General features: G+C 44.1%; 2 protein-coding genes across 2 annotated transcripts; both read right to left on the bottom strand.

Moving 5' to 3' along the window:
* Positions 1-2,220: 2,220 nt before the first annotated feature.
* tm4sf21b (transmembrane 4 L six family member 21b) lies at positions 2,221-5,205 on the bottom strand. Its single transcript, XM_023948866.2, has 5 exons — positions 4,877-5,205; positions 3,287-3,352; positions 2,992-3,143; positions 2,709-2,901; positions 2,221-2,622 (listed from the first exon to the last, which is right to left on the bottom strand). Exons 1-5 carry the CDS (start codon positions 5,069-5,071, stop codon positions 2,620-2,622), a joined length of 609 nt encoding a protein of 202 aa, XP_023804634.1. The 5' UTR covers positions 5,072-5,205; the 3' UTR covers positions 2,221-2,619.
* An 11,532-nt stretch (positions 5,206-16,737) lies between these two features.
* Positions 16,738-21,352, bottom strand: mblac1 (metallo-beta-lactamase domain containing 1). The gene is made up of 2 exons (XM_011487727.4): positions 20,850-21,352; positions 16,738-18,427 (listed from the first exon to the last, which is right to left on the bottom strand). The coding sequence occupies exons 1-2, from the start codon at positions 21,270-21,272 to the stop codon at positions 18,188-18,190; spliced, it is 663 nt and encodes a 220-aa protein (XP_011486029.1). The 5' UTR covers positions 21,273-21,352; the 3' UTR covers positions 16,738-18,187.
* Positions 21,353-21,806: the final 454 nt, after the last annotated feature.

The following is a 21,806-nucleotide window of genomic DNA, read 5'->3' as shown; positions in this document are numbered from 1 at the left end:
CTTGAGCTACATCAAAAATTGTGTGCCTTGTCTAGGCTACCCCACCTTGGTGGGACACAGCCTTGGTAAATAAAAAAAAATAAAAAAAATACATCAAAATAACGTGATAGAAAATGTAGGATTATCAACTACGTTTTAACAAAAGGTATCAGATGCAGAATGGTTCTTCTGACCAATAGAATGACTGAGTAACAGCTGTTTATTTCTCTGTAGAAGTCTATGGGATTTTGGCTTTTTGGGACCAGCGGGTGCTGGAGAGGTTGCTCGGTTCAGTTCCCATGTACTGTCAATGGGACAAACCCAAAACGGTCCGAACACAGGAGGAAGTGTTACAGAATCTTCAAAAAGGCTTTAAGGTTCATCTACGGTGGTGAGGGATAGGAAGTGGGAATCCTTTTTGAAATAGAATCCTGCAGAGAAATGGTTCAACACAGGTGGTGGAGGCCTTAACAGAAAATCAATAAGAACCTCAAAGACCTGGACCCCTTTGGGTTTTTCAGCAAGACAACGATCCAAAAAAGTTCCTCTTTAAAAAGAGCTCAAAACACACAAAAAATGTGAATGTAGTTCAGATGCTTTAGTGCTGGAAATTTTCCTATGTGTCGAAATTCAAAGAACTAAGCAAACTGAGTGGAAGAAGAAGTTTGCTTCTTTCCAACCACTTTCCAAGCCTGCTGAATCCCTTTTTTTGGGGGGTGGGGGTCGTAGGGTTGCTAGAGCAAATCCCCCGCTACCTACCTGGGCAGGTTGCCAGTGTGCTGTAGGGCAACAACAACTACAAAATAACAAATTAACTGATGAAGCAAGATTTGGGAGGAAAATGGAGAGAACCCTGGCATGCATGAGGAGAACCTACAAACTCCACACAGAAGGAACCCCGCTGGGATTTGAACCTTCTTGCTGTGAGGTGAGAGTGCTAACCACTACACCATCAAGTTGTTATCGCTCTCATTTCCATACGTGGCAATATTTAATTTTGCACTCATGTTAAGACCACTGCCAGCATTTTTCAGGATAAAAAAAACCGAACCTTGAACTTCGTCTCTGGTTACTTTGATCTGACTGTAAATGATCTTTTTCTTTATTATCTGATTATCATGATTATCAAGAATTTGCTCCTTTACGTCCAAATAAAAAACTGGAAAACAGGCAACAGTGGTTTAAACAGATATATTATACTTCTCAATTTTTTTAAGACATCAGTGAGAATTATTATTGTTACGAATATTATTTTGTGAAAAAAGTTACATTCTCAATGTTAATTTTTAAGCATCACCACTGTTTATTGTCACCTCACTGTAAAAGAACCATTTATTTTCATTCAAACTTTAAAAGGCGTGTTGCACTCATTCACTTTTTATCTCATGCTTATTAATTTCCTCAGCTGGCAACACGTTTTTAGACCTTATCCTTCTGGATGATATAGTTCTACGACGAAACAGAGTTCAATTCAATAATTCCATCCAATTTTATTTATATAGCCCAAATTCACACTAACAGTCGTCTCAATGGGCTTCATCCCGGTAATTGTAAGGTATACATACAATCAAAAAGGATCATAAATGTATAGTATTTATTAGGATAATACTAAAACTTTAACTAGACAGACTAACTAAACTGGGCATCCCTGCCCTTAGACCCCCTTCTGCTGCAGAATGGAGATTCTGGTCCTGGCGGTTTTCTTTGCTGCTGCTTGGAGCATTTAAGTGCCCTTAAAGCGCCCCCAGGTGTCAGTGTTAGGCAGGGTGTGAGTCGACCGAAGGGTGTTTGTGTTGCTGCTTCGGAAGTTAAGAAGAAGCTTGAGGATGACGCCCAGGTACAAGTGTTTCAGAGGGTTCACCCGATTTTTGGGGTTTGGGTTTAGGAAGATGTTGAATGTGAAATCCTTTTCTTTCTTTTTTTTTTGTCATTTAAAATGAACAATAACTGGGAAAACATTTGAAAAATATTGAAGTCTTACTTTAAAAACTAACAAAAAGTTTTTGTCAGAAATAAAAGTTTGTCTACTGTGGCATAGCTTTATGGTAGACCAATTTTCATCTTACATTTAATTATTAATCTTTTACTCTTTTGTCACTTTTTGTTTTGTTTGTAATATACAGACCCACACTTGGGTTTTTTCACCAAATGTACCGACTTTAGTCCTGAAACATCACATAAATTTAGATCACAAATGTTATGACTTGAAGGAAAAGAAATTAGCCATATAATTCTCTCTGCTTCAGTTGTTTTCAGAGGTTTTCTTTATTTCATTCAAATTTTTCCCCATTTTCCCAAATAAATAAACAAACAGGAGCTCCAAATGTGGTACAACAATCCCACAACTGACCAGTTGTGTTCACTAGTTTACAAAATTGTATTACAAAATGTTTCAACAAAAAAAAAGTACATTTCCAAATGAAGAAAACATCGACACTCTAATCTGTGATCTGTAAAGGACCTGAAATAGTCCAGGGTGAACTCTTTAAATAATAAAAATCAAGATGACACCAGGAGAACAGGAAGGGGTGGGTTTTGTGTTTTCAGGATCCGTCTGTCCGCCTCTGCTGCTCAGATTATGGAGGAGGAGGTTGTGACCCGTGACGGCGCTGAGACTCGGACGCAGAATGAAGACTCAGATCACTGAGGAGAGAAGACAGAGCGGAGCGTCAGAGCTGCTTGGAGAAAACGTGCAGGAGCAAAAACTCCCCTCAGTGTTCCGGTCTTACATCGTCGTCGTCGTCTTTGCAGGTGCCGCAGATGCAGCCGAACAGCCCGTTCACCATCTGGATGAGACAGAGGATGCCTTGCAGGCACGCAGCGATCAGCAGGGTGCAGAACAGGCCCAGGTTGAACTCCACCACGTTATCGGGCAGATGGCACCAATCCCAGATATCCTTGTCACTCAGGTATGCACCGGAGCTGTACAGCACAGAGAGGGCAGAGTTGGTGTTAACATTCAGCATAGTTTTCAAACCTATTTCCCATAATGCATTTGGTTTGTAGCCTCACCTGTTCGCAAAAGGGGCTCCCCACTGTGGCACAAGATTATCTGTATTGCTCCAGAAGCATACTGGACCGTTAGCAAGACCCAGAGCGGATACAACCAGACTGTATATGGCGCCGAGCACGCCCACAGCTGCAAACCCGATGGACAGGAACATCTGCGGGGAGAACACGAGCTGTCAGTCCAAAGAGAGTCCCACAGGTCAGGGGGCTCTTGAATGTCCTCCCCATGTGAGACGCTCCATACAGCCCTCCTCCGGCTGCAGGAGGCCGTGGAGCGCGTGTCCGTGTGCACACTCACCCCACAGCGGTTGTTGCAGCAGCCCTTGGTGCTGGTCAGGTGAATGTGGATGGCGGGAATGAGGATCTAAGTGCAGAAAGGAGACAGATGAGAGGAGATGTCATTGATCAACATAGCAACCCCCAACCGCTCTGCCTCCGTGGGAGGGTCCACCATTTTCATGAGATGTGAAACGACTTCCTTTGAGAGATCGGGGTATTGTTTTGTTTGATTTTTGTTTTTTTTGTTTTGGTTGGGTCGCATTGCCTGCTCTCCTCTGGGGTCAGATTGAGGTTAGATTACCAAACGGTTCCTGAGTGCAGCCATGACTGCTGCCGTCCTTCAGAGAATGATTAATTGCACAGAAGAAACGACACACATTCAGGTGTGCGATTGCAGTCAGTGGAGTAATACTGTGACCACTGGCAGAAACAGAGAAACCAGGACATAGACAGAGCCAACAGCTCTTTTCAGACAGGAATTCCAGCTTGGCATGATTCAATGTCATGCTCAAGGGCACGTTGACATTCAGGCTGCACAGACTAGGAATGGAATCATTAACCCTCTGATGGGTTGTGACTCTGCCTCCGGAGCTGCGGGGGAACCTCCCCTAAAGAGCGAGGAAGTCTGATCCAATCCCTGTTGTACTTTAGCACAGATTAGACACAGAGGTTCCGACAGCATCCAAAGATGAGCATTAGGTGGTGCTATCATGGTCGGGGTCATGCTGCTTTTCAGAGCAGAAAGAGAGGGATGGTACCACATTCACTAAAGCTACGTTCACACCGGCCTCAGCAACACGCTTTCACGTGGCCACTTCAATAGAAAGTTTATGTAAACGCGGCGTATGCACATTTCTAAAGTCTTGCGTTCACGGGTTGCTACTCAAGTTTCTACAATTGTGCTCGTACAATACATATGGCCATTGAAAGTTAAACCAGGTTCAACTTGCCTTTAAAATGACAAATGGATGGCGTCCCTTTTAAACGACACATTTAAGCGCCAAGGGTTTGAAAATTGATCACGAAGGAGAATTTATCAACTGCTGTTTGTGTCCGGCTGGAATTCTATGGCGCCAATTCTTTCATATGTCGGAATAAAGTTGTGACAGAAAAAGCCTGGAGCGAAATTCGCACGGTTTGCACCGTTTTCGACATTTCGCAAACAAGCCTCTTCCAACTGCAAGTGGCGGACATGCTCTGGTAAACACCAGAAACATAAGGAGAATCCCCTTCATGTATGTCCAGTGTGAACCCCATGGACCAGGGGTCCCAAAATCCAGGCCTCCAGGGCCGGTGTCCTACATGTTTTCCAACCAACCTGCCCTTGAAGCTTCTTATTGGCTAAACACCCCTGATCCAGGTAATCGGCAGGAAAAAAGGCAGTGTTTCTGAAAAACCAGCAGGACACCGGCCCTGGAGGCATGGATTTGGAGATCCTTGCCAAGGACTAATGCCCGGTGTGTATGAAGCTTGACAGTGATGGAAAGCAGCTCATCAGGGACGAGCAGTGACTATATTCGAAAGGTAGAGGGAATCGGGACGCAGGTGAACCTCCTCCATTGTGGCGTCGCACCGTGGTGTGGAAAGGAAAAAGCATGAAGGTACTCACCATGACTCCTCCTCCGATCAGGCCTCCCATGTACTTGACCTCCGGAGTGATCCGCGGCTGTCCATCCTTCCCATCCTCACTCACAAACTCGCTTTTGAAGTCGGGGAAGAAAAGGATGATGTTGCAGATGACGGAGACCAAAGCTAGCACATAGAGGGAGATGGCCACCACCTTGGAGCACTTTCCTGTACACATGGCGGCTGCAGGTGGGTGGATGACGGGATGGGCTGTGTGTGATGGAGAGCCGCTGAGGCTGCAGAGGAAGCACCACTGTCTCCTGTGATGCCGATGTGAGCAATGGGAAATGAGTGAACCGCTTAAATATATGGATGTGCTCCTTGGAGGTCGGAAGTTTGAAGGGTGGAGCCACCACAGATAAGATTAATACAACCTTTGTATCTGTTGCGTTATGACCTGTAGGTGCTTAGAAGTTTCCATGAAGTCACAATTGCTGATAAATATCTCAGCCTGCGATAAAGTAAAAAATTAATTTCTCCGAGTGTAATGTGCCTTCACTCAAAGGGAGATGGGGGGGGTGGGGGTCTTCATTGATTGGAAACTGCACTAATTTTCCCCTTGCTGTTATCACTGCTGGGTTATTTTCATACAAACCAGGAAAAAACAATCTGACGGATTGTTGTTGTTTTTATTGCTTCATCCATATGGCTAAAGTGTATGAATGGCCAGCCACTGTAGATCCTCACACCCTGTATGGGCTTTTAGAAAATCTTGCTGATGTGGTGTCTGTTTGCAGCCTTGGTGCTTTTAGGACTTCAGAGACTAAGACATCAGGACTGATTCAAGAGAAGCACTTCATTGTTTTTCTGTTTCTCTTCATTTCTTTATTATAGTATCTTTCATCATTTTTTGGCACGTAACTCCTTCTACAATTTTTCTGCAATTTTGTCTATTATTAAAAAGTTCAGCTCTTTCTGCTTTTCCCAGCTATGACTTTTGGTCAAATCCTGGAACTTTTCAAGATGTTCCAGGATTTCTGCCTCCACTGAAATACACGGGGAATCCTTGGTGCAGAAGCTCACCGATTAAAGACCCGGCTCTGGAAATGATCAGAAATATATTTTTTTTGGTTATTGAGCTGTTTTCTCTTTATTTATGGTCAATTTTGATCATTTCTTTATTTTTAATTTTATTATTATTATTATTATTATCCTTTACGTTTCATTTTCGTAGGGTAACATAGCATTCTCAGTCCTGCATCTTCGTCTGGAAATGCAGCTCCTTCTAGTTTATCTTCAAACGATTTGATCCTACAGAAAATGAAGAACTACATTTAAAGAGGGAAGAAAATTTTCAAAGAACTCCACACGAACGTAACATCTGTCTTTTTACATATCTTTATTTACTTGTTTGTTTTGTTAAATTGTTGGTACTCCTTTTGCTTTTGAGAAAATCAAACGATAATTTTACTGAAAAACAAACAAATGAACTTTTCAAAATGTATGTGCCTGTGAATAAACGGCTAATGTTTTTTTCTGTCCGAAGAACACTCGTGCAGAATCTTTCATGATTTACTTCCAACACTGGCGTCCTCTTTTGTCATTTTCCATGAAGGTCACTCAGATTCACTCAGTCTCAGTAATCACAGCACAATTAACAGAATCATGAAAATAAGCAGCATTGTAGGCCAACAGCACCAGTTAAACTAAAAGGTTTGCTGTTCCCCACTATGGACTGTATAAAAGAACTGGACTGAGTGACCCCTCCCCTCTGGTGTCCAAACTGGAAGTACCCGCTGGTTCCCAGAAGCCAAAATCCCATAGACTTCTATAGAGACATAAACAGCTGTTACTTAGTCATTCTTTTGGTCAGAATATTTCATTCTTCATCTGATAACTTTTTTTTAACATGTCTTTTGATAATCCTCTTATTTAATGATATTTATTCCAAAGTGCAAGTGATTCAAGTTATAAACTGACCAACCAGATGCCTCAGTAAAAGCATGCGATGCCTGCTGGCCCCCGTCTTGATTGCTGATTGACAGATTCTCCCAAGCCGCTTTCAGTGGAAGGAACAAGCTTACTGATTGGTTGATTGATTGATTGATTGATTGATTGATTGATTGATTGATTATTTGATTGGCGACAGCGGTTGCCCTAGAAATGTTGACTCAGACCGACTCTGTTAGGATGGGTTCATCCTCACACTTGCCACTCATTTTCTAATCAGCCTGCAGCCTTTACAAGGACCCTTTAGCCGACGTCAGTCCATGTGCTTCATGCGGTTGAGTACTGACTCCTTAAGCCTAGTCTTAAATCACGCTTCATGCTAAGTGCCTCGTATTTTCTGAATGCTAATCCGCTTTTATTCTTCCTCTTCAGGGATTACCACCAGTTCCACCTCCATCCTTGGTCAACAATCGACATTCATCTGAACACCAAGTCAAGCTCAACTCTTCAACTCTTCATGAACTATCCACACCAGAACTCTCCAGCACCTCTGGAACTCAATAAAATCCTATTAATTCATCCGACTCCCGTCTCTGTCCTGCTTCTGGGTCCAGCCTTGTTCAACCTAACAGACTCTGACCAATCACTGTCTTTTGGTTCCAACACGGCGACAACCGTATTGCGGAAAAATGGTTTTGCTCGCGCTGAAGGTAAGGCATTTCCAAAGGGTGACGTCACAGCCGCTCTGACCAGTTCCATATGAATTGGTTAGTTCAAAAGAGACCCAAGTCCACTTTTTTTTCAAAATAGAGGTATTATATGTTCTATGGTCTTCAAGGGGGGAGCCGGTTTAGCTCGAGCTGGTTTGCGGCGCCTTCCGTCCGTGAAACCAGAGTTCGACTCTGGGCTGCTCCCTGTTCCCTTCTCTACCTCTGTGCCGGTCCCAAGCCCGGTTGCTTTGAGAGGGTTGCGTCAGGAAGGGCATCCAACGTAAAACATTGCCAAGTTTACCATGCGACTCGTTCGCTGTGGCGACCCCTGATGGGAAAAGCCGAAAGAGAAACAACATGGTCTTCAAGGGAAAAGCTATCTGATTATGTGCAAAAAAGTCCCAAGTCCGTTGTAATGTATTGACCTTGCTTGACATTTAAAATGCATTAAGTGCATAATTCCTGGTCTTGGGCCTCTCTTGCATGGGTTTTGTTTTATCCCATAGATGGCAGCACTAGTTATCCAATATGGCAGCACCCCTGTTTAATTCAAGAAGGGCCCAAGTCCAGAGACTTTAGTTTGCTAGTCCTCTGAAATGATAAAAGTGAGGTGCTTCACATTACAGCATTTGTAAGCTATGAACTGCTGCTAAATCTGGGTAAAGTATTAATCATTAGGTGTAGCCTCTTTAAGCTATGCAATTAAAATTATTTCCTGGAAAAACAAACCTCTTGGACTTGGGCCCCTTTTGCACTAGCCAATTCATATTTGTAGTAAATGATCGCCACAGACAACACACAGGACGTAGATTCTGATCATTATCATTCAGAGCAAAGAGAGCTACGCTGTGTTTTCTATCAACCTTTAATTTGACCGTTAAACGGCTGGTCAGTGGCATCTTAAGCCTTTTTTAAATAATGTTTAATACATTTATTTTGGTTGCTTCAGCAGTTCTGAGTAAATATTGTCCAGAGGAGTTCTATACACCTCTGTGGACTGTGAACTTCTGAACCTGTCCAGCAGTAGAACATCAAGCTTCTTGGAGATGCTCTTGCAGCATTCACCGTCAATGTGCTTGTCCTTTATTTTCTGTCTAATCTCCTGAAACAACCCTCTGCTTGACATATGGTAGTCCATGTTCCATGTGGAACACGCCCTGTCACAAAACAGTCCAGTGACAGCTATCGCCATCTCAAACACAGACCGAGTGATTACAGGCTAATTAGAGGCCACACCTCTGTTGACTTCATCCACTATGACTAAATTAGGTTCAGTAGATGTGTCATCGGTGTTGTCCAAGCCTTTTTTATGAGTTTGTTGTTGTCAGAATGATTTAGTTTAGCAAAAATTCAAATGTAATATCTAAAACTGTAGTTTTTGATACTCATCCAGCATACAAGAATTGTTAGACCCCAGCTCAACTAGTACTCTCTGCTCAGGGTCTCAAACTTTAGTTTCTTTGGACGATTCGCAGGCGAAAGCCAATAGAAGACCCAGAAGTCTTAAACTGTTGAACGCAGTGGTGGAGGAGTCATGGTTTGGGCTGGGTTTGCAGGTACAAGGTCACAGAAACGATTAATTAAACAAAAAATGTCACTTTAGCACAGTTGCAATGCAGAATTGTAACGTGAATGTTACAATTCCTGCGTATTCAACACTTGTTGAATACGTACATCATCAGGTTTTGTAAAAAGGGGTGGGAGCAGACAAGATTTCTCTTCAACCCACTCCTTTTCAAGCACACTGTATTATTTTATGTCTTTTAAACCACTGTGTGTTGACTTTTTTCATTTGTTTTGTGTTTGAAAATAAACTAAACTGAATAGGTATATATTAGTTATATATATTAGTTATATATATAGTTATATATATTTTACCCTGTGACAGACTGGCGACCTGCCCAGGGTGTCCCCTGCCTTCGCCTATAAGTGGCCGGGATAGACTCCGGCAGCCCCGTGACCCCGAAAGGGATAAAACGGAATAGAAAATGAATGAATGAATGGTTATAAAGCTGCCCCAATGGTTTCTTGGTCTTGTGTTTTTGCATTCACTGACTCATTGAAGTTAAAATAAAAGTTGTTAGGGATTAAACTCACTTTCAAAACATCATAAGAGGCACAGTAAGATTTATTATAAGAAAAGTGGTATTTTGTACAGACTTAGGATCCAATGAGCTCTGACAGCAAACACACTTCGCTGATCACTTCAATATTGCTATGAAAAAGCAATATAATAAAAGGAATCTTACTCTGATACCTTTTATTAAAATGTCCTTGATAATCCTTGTTTTTTTTCACGATATAATTTCTATAGTGCAAGTGATTCAAGTTATAAACCGACCAATCAGATGCCTCAATAAAAGTAGGTGGCTTCATGTTGAAAGTTGATGGCAGCTTACTTTCAAGTGGTAGGGGTGCGGCTGTCCAATAAGCTCACTGATAGGCGAGAGTGGTCGCCATAGAAACATTGACTCAGACCAATCACTGTTTGCTGACATCGTCTGGCTCCAAAACGGTGACTGAATTGGAAATGAGTGTCTTTCTACGGGTGACATCACACTCACTCAGTCCAGTTTCCATATACAGTCAATGGTTTTGTTCCCTCTGACCAATCAGCCTCCATGCTAAACCACAACAGTCAAAATCATCCAAATCTGCAGGTAATCTTTATTTTTTTATTCCATGTTGGTTCTGATAAGTAAAATGAAAAGTTACAGACTTTAAAGTGACCAGAATCTTGAATATTGATGTGAAGAAGGAGGCTTTGGATAGTGTTTTGGGGTTTTTTTGGATTGCAAACAAGACTGAATTGACTTCTTGTCTAGCTTCAAAGTACCAGGAAGCTTAATGAAGTTCATATTTTGAACTTTTTATTAGTGAAAAAAGACGGTAATTAAATCCACTTCTGATGTCGTGATCAAAAAGAGAAAAGGCAAAAAAAATTCAAGAAAAAAGCACAAAAAGCGCAAAAGCCGTCAGCAAAAAAATACGGCAACCCAGCTCACCCCCCATTCCATCTTACCCGGGGAAAAACCACAGGTGAGTTAAAATCACTAAATGTTTCAGCCCACAAACATGTGACCCACTAGCTGATTACCCGTAAATAACACTGAAATAAAAAACAAAATCAATTTTCTTTCACCCCAATAAAAACTATAGTTAATTCATGGCACCTACAGTTAGTAAAAACATCACAGCGTCACACCAACGTGGTCCAACAGGAAATGACTGGATTTACTGCTGTGGAGGACGGATTTATCAGTCATGCTGGTACCTCCTGACTTTTTAAAAATGTTTTTGTTTCGCTGCAGTCCTGAGCTGCAAGGACCTCATTACTTTCACCAATTCTTCCTTCTTGCTGAGCCTTTGAGCCAAAATTTGTGAAACCAGCAACAAAAGTTATGGGGCCAAAATCTCTTATGGTGCTTAAAAAGGCAAAATATTTTTCAAAATCCACAAACACCGGTGTCGGGGATATCCAAAGGAAGTTTTGAAATTATTATGGGATGGCCACAGGAATTCACAGGACAGCTTGGTGGCCGTTTTGCGGCAAAGTTTGATATTTGGCGATTTTCACATTTTCTCACAGCATAGAAAAAAGGAAACTTTTTTGTTTGAAGGACCTTCATGAAATTTCACACACACACTACTAACGAAAGTCTACAACCACCACCAGAGATTTGTTGGCCTTTGAAGAGGCCGCCTTCTCGAATTTTCCCAAAATAAGTCTCCTTTTAAATTCCTTTTAGGGTTTTGATCTATGACCTGCTAACTGCTCAAGCATCATTGAGGCTACTTGGGGGGAAAAATAAATAAAAGTTAGAGTTAGAAGTTGTTTTGAACAGCGTAACGCAAAGGTGGCATTCCTTTATTACTCGCACAATGTTGTGAAGTTAGAGTTAAGTCAAGACTACGAGCCATGATGTTCAAACATTTTCTTTGAGTTTCTTTCCATTCTTCTTTCTCTTTTGGCTTTTCCCATCAGGGGTCGCCACAGCGAAACAACCTCTCGTTCGAGGATGAGTTGCACGGTTTACTTGGCAATGTTTTACGCCGGATCCCCTTCCTGATGCAACCCTCTCAAATTATCTGGGCTTGGGACTGGCACAGAAGCAGAAAAGGGAATAGGAAGCAGCCTGGATTTGAACCCTAGTTTCACGGATGGAAGGCGCTGCAAACCAGCACGAGCTAAACTGGCTCCCATTTGAGTTCCTTTCCATTATATCTTTGAAATTACACGGATTCATCAGAAGCAAAGTACAGCTTGTGTTTGTAGGTGAGTCGAGTCCGATCAGCCTCTTCAAGGAGCCTCAGTCCAGCAATGAAGCTCGTCGGATAGAACAGAATAGAATCATGGAAACTTGTGTGTTTGCGGGGGAGGCTTTATGATCTTCATAATCTTATCATGTAAATGGACTTTAAGCACGAAATAAGTCTATATCAGGCCTTCCTCGAAAATGGCGTCTTGTTGAGGTCATGTGACCTGAAAGCTGGCTTTGTATGAATACCGACTCATTTGAAATCTGCGTGGACCCCCCCCGGTGATCTGCCATGGTGGCACGGCTGCAAAAAGAGTCTAGTTTGTATCTGGTCTTTCTGAAGGTGTTTCAGGCTGTTGGGACACATTTTCCGGGTGTCAGACTATTTTTCCAACTCTGAAGCAGTTTTCTTTGTCAAAACTCGTATTTCCCCTGTCAAATTTAACCCCTTCATGCTTGAACTGATTTCCAATCATCTCAAAAGGATATTCTTCAACGTTTTTTTTTTCCATTCATAGTGTTGCTGAAGTCGTGGATTAAACGGTGCATTTCTAATTAGCGACATACGTTGGGTAGGGGGTTGAACACAGGAAAAGCTTTGGCAGCTGAGCTGCAGCCGCATGGGCGGCAAACGATCAACTGTCATGTGATCAATCTAATCCTGACATGTTATGCCAGATTATCTGGCAGGCCTGCCTTAGAAAAGCCACAAAAAAAGGTGAAACCGCAGAAGTCAGCAGGAATCCATCTCTAGCACTCTGTGGAGTTTGAGCTGAACAATCAACATTGGTTACTGACTGACAGTAGAACATTCATCGCCGAGCGCCAAATCAGGCCTTTGACACACTTAGGCGGATCCCTGTTAATGATTATTAGCCGTCGCGGCTCTGAATAGGTGACACGGCACTGGCAAAGAGACAAAGCGCTGCTCTGTGAGCGACTGCAGCAGTGGGAACACCCCCCCTCCTCCTGCACAGGTGAGCACGTCTCTATGATGCAGTTGTAAAACTGTGACACCCACGAAGCCTCAGTGTTGGTGGCGCAGTGGTAAGCACAGCAAGAAGGCTCTTGGTTCAAGTCCCGGATGGGGGGACCTGCCACAGAACACCAATGGGGGGGCCTTTCTGAGTGGAGTTTGCCTGTTCTACCCGTGCGTGTGTGGGTTTCCCGCCGTCCAAAAACATTACTTCATAGGTTAATTGGTTACTCTAGATTTTCATTGGTGTGAATGTGAGAGTCCATGGGTGTGTGACTTGTGGCCCTGCAACAGACTGGCAGCCTGTCCAGGATGTCCTCTGCCTTCACCCATGAGTGCCCAGGATAGGCTCCAGCAGCCCCGTGAAAAGAGGTCACTGGGCTGCTGGAGCTTTGGACGCAGCTAAAGTTAGCGTCCGTTTGTTAGCATCCACTCTGACGTCTTTATCTTCATCACAAAGTCTAAGTTTAGACCAGGAAATGAAGACTCAATCAAAGTTGCCGATGTTGTGGAAACTTGTAAAAAGGGAGATTAAGGGTAAATTAGGCAGAAAACGATTTATGTAAAAGCAAAATATGAAAACTCTTTTTGCTCTGTAAGAGGATCTGAGACTGGGTTGAGTTCTCAGTGTTCTCTGGTACTCTATGGGGAAAAACTGTAATGTCGCTTTTATTGAATATTTAAAAATCAGAAACAACTTCTACAAATCCACAATTTTTATTCACAAAGTCATCATCTGCAAAAAAACAAAGACTATTGACGCTTTTAAGTTTTGCTGCCCTTTACCGACTTTAAGACCCTGCCCCTCTAAAATCCAGTGCACCCCCCTGACGGTCAAACGCTGCACACCCCTTTCGTCTAGTACCTGGTGCATTTTAGCACTGTGTTTGGACAGGTAACTGGTGTTAACGCCCTTACAGGCCACGTTTCTGTTACCGTATTTTCACGACCATAGGACGCACCGGGTTATAGGGCGCAGTCTCAGTCAAGGGGGGTTTTTCCGTCTTTGGCACACACAAAATGCGCACCGGGTGTTAAGACACGGCCACATTAACGCCCCGTTCAGACCCTCAGAGCCTCCAGAGTGGGTTCATAAAAAATCCAGTCTCTGTTCTTTTAGAGGAAACCTTTTTTGTTACTGTTCTCCCTAACTGAGTAACACAAAGTGAATGCTAACACACTTGCGTGCTCTCGTCTTATCCTATCCACGCGCCAAAGACACACACACAGGTGCCGTCGCATCTCCTTTCTTCCTTTCTACATATGCGCTAGTGAAAACACTGCTGCTTTCAGCACACATACACACACACACAGGCTTGCGCCAATCTGAGTTAGTTTTGATTTATTTTTATTTTCCTCCGCGTAGCTGCAGCTCAAACAGGGCTTCAGCCATCTTGTCAACAAGTGTTGGGACCCGGGCCTTAGCCCCGCCTATGGCCACTAAGGCCGCATTTACACTGCAGGTCTTGATGCCCAAATCCGATTTTCTGACTATATCCGATTTTTTTGACGTCCTGCTCACATCATCTTTTAAAAGTGACGCTTATCCGATTACCAGCAGCATTTCCGCCTTCCGCGGACTGCGGCAGCCGGATCGCCGAGGGCTGAAGTGCTGCTACGTCAATCTGAGAAACTAAACCATCATATGAATTTGTGTTTCCAGTGGTGTCCAGACATAATAAAGGCTGATGTAATTCCCACATGTTTACATCCAAGATGCTCATTGCGGCATTGCCCGCACTAAGTTTTAAGTACCTTCACGGCTAATGTTTTTAACATGTATTATTAGCCTAATAATCCTTTTTTCGCGGTCCTTGCAGCCAAGAAAAAAAGCACTGACTGCACGGATTAAAATAATTACTTCTTCTTCTTCATCTACTTTGGAAATCTGCTGTCAGACTTTGGACCTTTTTTTGCTCACGGTCGCTTTGCCATCCCCGTGCATTTGTCGCCACGCACCAGCGGCTGAGTGAGAGCAGCCCCTCCCATCAGCGCCGGAGCAGGGTTACGCAGTGGCGCTCTGTTGCCACGCCACCACGCAGGAACGGTTAAGCCCCAACGTGGTTCCTGTACCAAACAGTTTCGGTATCCCATTGGAAAGGGACTTACACCTGTACGTTCCACCTGAACCGTGTAGACGTAAACCTTTGCAAAGACGTCACCCCGGATTTGGAAATAAATCCTTGGTGAAGGAAATAGATCTATGATGAAACGCAAAGAAACTCAGAGCTGCAGGCAGAGAGACTTGAGTCAACTTTTGTAGAAGGCCGCTGGATACCATTTTACACGAGGTCAAAGGTCAAACAAACAGATGATACCCAGCTGTATGTATCTAGCAAACCTGACTCCTCTCTTCCACCTTCTCCCTCCCCTCCTGTCTTTCTGAAATCACAAATTGGTTAGACTTTGTGAAACTAAATACTAAAAACTACTTCTTAAGTAGTAACCGCTTCTAAAGTACTTCTTACCAATTCCAAGTCCTCCCTCTTCAAAGCTGCAATTTTGAAGTGACTTATCTCTTGTCTGCCCCTCCCCGCGGTGAGTGGCATCCTGGATAGTTCTTTATCTTTTCAAGCTCATATCAATAACATTGCTTGGTCTGCCCATTTTCGCTTGCGTAACATTAATCGCCCACGCCCCTCCCTCAACGTCTCGTCTGCTTCCAGTCTGGTCACTCCCTGTCAGATTACTGCAATTCCTTCCGGTTCGGTCTTCCTTTAAAAAGCTTCAATTGGTCCATAACTCATCATCTCCAGAATCCCATCCTTCAGTCATATCACCCCGGTTCTCCACCAGCTGCCCTGGATTCCCATAACCTACAGAATCCGATTCAAACTCTTCGTCTTTCCGACCTTGTGGTTCTCTTCGGTCCTCGTCTTCTGTCCAGCTCTCGGTTCCTCCGTCCCGGCTCGTTTCTACGAGGAGCCTAGCCTAGCCAAACTCAGGAATTCCCTCCCTCCTGACCTACCGAACATTACGGAACTTTCGAATCTAAACCCAAAACTCATCTGTTTTATTCCACCTTTTCATTCTGATTCACTTTTGAATTCTGTTGGTTATTATTTATAACAAATATTTCTGAACTTACTAACCTTTGTTTTGCACAGTGTCCTTGCTTTCCTTGAAAGTCGCATTTAAATACGATGTGAGCATGTGTGAGAGTGCATGGGTGGGGACACACCTGGGGGCTGGCTCAACGGGATCCTCTGGGGTTCTCCCTCCCCATCGCAGAGTGGGGAGGGCATTGGGGGGGTATGGTAGGTGGAGTCAGATAATATGGCGGGTGAGAAGGGTTGTAGAGGGTAGAGACATGGGGGGGGGGGGGGGGGGGGGGCTGTGGTTACGTGGTGATCTCTGGGTAGCTCGGGTCGGGTGCCTGGGGCTGGCTTGCGGAGACGGGGCGCCGGCTGGGTGGTGGGCGGCTCATGGGTTCTCGGGGCCCTGGCCTCGTCCTTGGCCCTTGTCTCGGTGTCGGGCGCACGGTGGCCCCCATGGCTGCTGCCTGCTACGGCTAAACACGCCTGTGGCCTGGGGGCCCAGACGCCAGGCTCACCTATGCCTCTCGGCACCGGCTCTGCACCTGGCTGGGTGGGTTGTGCGGTCCCCCCCTCCCGGGCTGCTTGGGTCCCGTCAACTGGGGCGCTCCTGGCCTGGGGGTCTCCCCCCCACTCTCCTGGTCTGGCTGGGTCCGGTGCCGGAGGGGTCCCTGGCCTGGGGGTCTCCCCCTCCCCCCCTTCTCCTGGTCTGGCTGGTCTCAGTGGGTAGGATCTGGTTCCCCTTATGAACACACGGTTCACTTCGGCAGCGTGCATGTATCTCCACCCCCACGTGCACGTGCACACTGCCACACTGCTCCCCGTCTGCTTCATCCCTCCTCCTAACCCACAGTGTCTTGATGGACAGATGTCTTCCGCTCATCATCGTGTCAGATTTTCACCTTTGATGTAATATTTGTCTTTCCAGCAGATCTGGTATAATTGTTAAAGCTTAAAATAATAACTCATTCAAATCAGAGCAATCAGAGTATCCCTCACTTTCTCACCTCTCTTCCTTTTATTATCTTCCACCACCACCCCTAATATCCCCCCCCCCCCACACACACACACACACATACACTAAATGTAACAAATAAAAAATAATAAAACAAACAAAAATGGGTTTATACAAATCTACACTCTGGTTGTTCTGAAGTTCTATAACCTCTTTTTGTGAAAGTAAAACGTGTCCAACACAAAAGGCCTTCAGCTCGAATCTGTTTGCTCAGTTGTTGGACAGAACAAGTTAAAAGAAAAAGAAAGAAAGTCGCATTTAAATAAAATGTCTTCTACACCAAATCGGCATCAGTCCCATCTTGAGAACATACAAAGTTTTGTGACAACTTCTATCCATCCATCCATCCATCTGTTGGGTGAAGGCGGGATAAACTTTGGACCGGTTACCAGTCGGATGCAGGACCACACAACCACACTCACCTTCATACCTGAGGGACAATGTGTACTTATCAATGAACCTATGAAGCATGTTTTTGGACGGTGGGAGGAAACCAGAGAAAACCCACACATGCATGAGGAGGACAAGCAAATTCCACACAGAAAGGTCCCAGCCGGGATTCAAACCAAAGCCTTATTGCTGCAAGGCGAGAGTGCTAGCCACTACCCCTCCATGACAACAGATCCAAGCCTTCCAAAACTTGTTTTAGAAACCAAAAGTCACTTCCACCTTCGAGACATTAAGCTTTGGTTTGGTTGAGCCTGCTCCCAAAGTACTTTGCACTACCAGGGTTTGCCATTTGGTGGCGCTGTGAAATCATGTGGGCGGTTCTCTTTGAAAGATTTTTTTCACCAAAATCAGGTTCTTGACATTTTGTTCCTTCAACCTAAAGTGATCCGTCAGTCTGCGGTTTGGTAAAGCCCGCCTCTGCTCTCTCAGTCCTGGCAGGACAATAAAAGAAACTACATTTAAATGATAAAAATACGCGGAGGCTCCCCGCTCCGAGCTCTCAGCGACGTGGAGGGGAAGAGCGGCGGAGTTGCTTTGTGCCAACAGTCCCGCCCACAACTCAGAGGTGAAGTTCTGCAGCTTTCCAAGGAAGTGACGCTGGTGGTCTCTCGTAACTACAAGACCACTGGGATCAATAGATGGTTGCAGTGAGTTTGTAAGTCAAGAGGAAATAAAACATTTGGCTAATACTGCTGTCCTAATAAATCTAGTAACAGAGTCAGACTGAGGTTTGTATTTCAGATATCATACCTGATTATCACAAATGATTCGGACTTTGAAGCTGGGAATGGTTAGATAACTGCTCAGTCTATTTTGGCGTTTGAGGAGATACTTCTATGTCCAGACCTTCATGGCTGTGATTCTCCGTCTTCACCTCACATCAGCAGTGTGACTGCACTCCCTTTGGACTTGCTGTGCTCCTGCTTTGCTTTTGGGAATAAATAAATAAAAAAAGTGTGTCAGCTCCTCATGACTCTGAAAGGAGGTCCGTGTCCAGGGATGATGATGTCTGCGCTCTGCAGCGCCCTCTGGCGACTGGCCTCCTGCATTGCAGGGTTCAGGCTCAGCTTCCTCCACGTCTCTTCGTCCGAGCAGCTTTCGAACAGATCCCCCGCGATGAGCACCGTCCCCGCAGAGGTGCCGGTCACCTGCACGCTCACGTCCTGACCCGTGTGTCCGGGGGTGGGAACAACGGAAACCTGCAGGGGACAAAAAGCAGGCCGACGCTGAAACCACAAACAACTGCCTTTCGCTTTTACGTTTTTCCTCCTAATGCATGAATTTTTTTTATTCCCAGTGTTTTATTCAGGAAGGAAAACTTTGAGCATCTTTCAAATTGTATTGTTTAGTTTATTTATTATTTTTATTTGATTTCCACACCATATAGTTGGACAGTGATGCTTTTCAGGGTTTTTCAGAAAATATGTAATTATCAAACACCGTACTTCACAGTGTTTTTCAACCGGTGAGCTGGTTACATGAAATTGCATTGTAATAAACAGGAGGGGGTAAACTTTCAACTAATTTGGTTGATAATTATTAACTATCAACTTTTAGGAAAAACAGCTGGAACTTTTTGTACCTCAGTTATTACCAAAAAAATGCATGTGAGATTATGCAGAGACTGTTCATCAATACAGACTACAGAGTTTCTCTATTTTTACATTTTGGTGTGCCGAGGAAAAAGTGGGCCACGGCTCAGAAAAGGCTGAAAGACACTGGTATATCATAACATACGTCATTTTATACCATGGTCTGGGTGAATACTCAATTCTGATTGGCTGCAGAGTGTAAAAAGTGACAACTTTAAAAGCTCACATAGCCTGAGTAGCTGCGTTGACATGGACAAAAGTAATGGGAATGAACGCCTGATCAGAATAACATTGCGTCATGTAAACACGCCGTTTGGAATTCTCTGACCCAATCAGACTCATTCGGATCAAAATTTATTTCAGATGGAGATAGGTGGGCTATGCCAAATGTTGATCCGATCATGGTGCATGTAAACAGTTTATTCCGATTGTGGGTCACTACTGCTCTGGTTTTATGTCATGCGTAGACGGTGTGGCGCTCCAGAGAAAGCTTTGGAGCACAAATAGGACCGGTCGCCCGCTCCACACCGAACCCCGAACTCAGGAGAACCGTGTGTCCCGGGAGGACCGTGTCTCTGAGCAGAGGAGCGGCTTTGGGACGGTTTGTGAGCTAACTGAGGCGGTTTTCAAAGCAGAGATGCCACTCCACACAGTCCTGAGAAACAGTGTAAACAATCACGTGAATTCATGCTTATTAATGTTATTCCCACATATTTACGTTCAGTCTAGATGCACGTTGCAGCATTTAACTGCATCCACGGTTGTTGTTGTTGGCACGTTTTCGTCTAATCCTAACCCTTCTTTCGTCTCGGTGCGGCCAAGAAAAAAAGCACTGGTTAAAAAAAAAAAAACGAGCAAACAAGTACTTAATAATAATCATAACAATAATAAAGTCACGTTAAGAAGATCATGTCGCTCTCTGCTGCAGCTTTGTTTGTTTACAATGGAACTCACCATTTCTTCCACTACAGCTGTTTCCAGTATTTTAGGAGGTTCTGTCCAAATGATTTATTCCGACTATGTGGCGTATGCAAACGTTTGTTACAATCGGATAAGGTTTTTCCCGGACCATGTAAAGCAGTGGTCCCCAACCTTTTAAACGCCACGGATCGGCATGACGTCATACAAAGTTTTCATGGACCGGTCTTTAAGATGTGGCAGACGATTATTGTTGCAGCGCCCCGATGAAAGAGAATCAGAGACATGACGGGACGGACTCTGAGCTGAGCTTTAACGTCAATGTACATCGCACAGATGCCGTCATCCTCTCCCCTTCCCACACTCATGGTGCAAAAAAGAAGTACTGTCGATTAAATGTTCTTTTTTTGGAAGTGGAAGGCTCCTCTTCTGTCTGCTGACTGGGCGTTTTCCCTTTGGCAAAGAAACTTTCCAAAGACGTTTGTTTTTCACTCATTTTGCTAGCTCCTGGGTTTTATTTTAGCGGTAACCTATCACATGACCGAGAAGAGCGCCTTCGCCTGCGTCAAGAGTGACATAGACGGATGGAACAGAGAATCGGGGCAATTTTTCAAAATAAAACATCTTTCCAAAATAAATAAAATGGAAGTAATGTAAGTTATTTATTCTTTCTGTGCAGCTCGGTACCAAATGACCCACGGACCGGTACCGGTAAAGATGTTCTGCACATGGAAGTGCGGTTAATGTTCAGTATTATCGTGCTGGTCTAAATGCCAGTCGGTAACCAGAACAACGGAAACATGGATCATAGGTGGAAATACGTTTTTCTGCAGTTGATCACAAGTATCACATATCAAGTCAGTATCAAATTCTACGATTAACAGCAATGTTGTCTTCAACCTCTTCATACTGTGTCTCGCTAGTTTGCATTGTCCCATTAAATCAAGAATCCTCTGAATTTAGTATCGCTTAAATGGAAAAAAAAACTTGAATAAATGTCTTGTGTGTGTGTGTGTGTGTGTGTGTGTGTGTGTATGTATATATATATATATATATATATATATATATATATATATATATATATATATATATATACACATATTCCACTCACTTGTTCATCCATCAAGTGGACACGCCCCTCTGCCAGACCCGAAGGTTGATACGTGTCTCCCTCGCTGACGTCATAGCCCACGATGGTCAGAGCTGCAGGAAACAGGCTCAGGTTACCGATGTGGTCCGAGTGTCCGTGGGTGCCTACGACCACCTGCACGTCCTCCGGCCGCAGCCCCCTGTCCTTCAGAGCCCGGAGCAGGAAGTCCCGGTCCCACGAACCGCCGGTGTCCACGAGAACCGTCTTGGGTCCCCGAATGAGGCTGATGGTTCCGTCCGCCTTGAACGTCCCGTCGCTTTGAGGGACGCAGTAGCCCACTTTCAGCACCGACACCGAGTACAGCGAACCGGAGAAGTCCAGCTCGGTCTCTGGCAGGCATATTCTCTGGTGCCGAACCGGAACCAAAGCTGCGTCTGGATCCATCAACTGAAAACACGCTCTTCTTCTCTTGAAAGTTCCCACAGAACGTGCTGCTATTAGATGTTTCCGGTTAGCCCTTCAGAATAAAAGCACAGAACAAGACTAGTTTCCGTCATTTCCGAAAAAAGTTTTGTAGCAAATAAAATAAAGAAAGCACATATCAAAAATGGAAATGAAACACTGCTTTACTGAGCAGAAAATTCCCCAAGAAAACCATCCAAACTCTACAACACTTATATTTATATTAAACAGAAACAAATGGCTCAGCAAGAAAAACCATCAAATAAGAAGAAACATGACCCAGAAAACAGTTAAAAACAAGTAGAACATCTTCAAATCGGCCTTGGAAAGTATTTTAATCAGTGTTAAAAAAATCAATGCCAAAAACGGATAATATTGGGGGGAAAAAAGGTTTCTGAATTAAATTTCAAAATAAAATGTACGCCACCAAGCCAATGAACTCTGAACAACCACAGAGTACAAAACTACACACATGTTGTAAATATCTTTATTCTTTGCCTTTTGGTTTGTTTTTTT

Source organism: Oryzias latipes, chromosome 18, assembly GCF_053564925.1.
Source record: "Oryzias latipes strain Hd-rR chromosome 18, Olatipes_Hd-rR_3.1".
NCBI lineage: Eukaryota > Metazoa > Chordata > Actinopteri > Beloniformes > Adrianichthyidae > Oryzias > Oryzias latipes.
The sequence above is the reverse complement of the archived record's forward strand: the minus strand, read 5'-3'. Positions and strand labels throughout refer to the sequence as shown.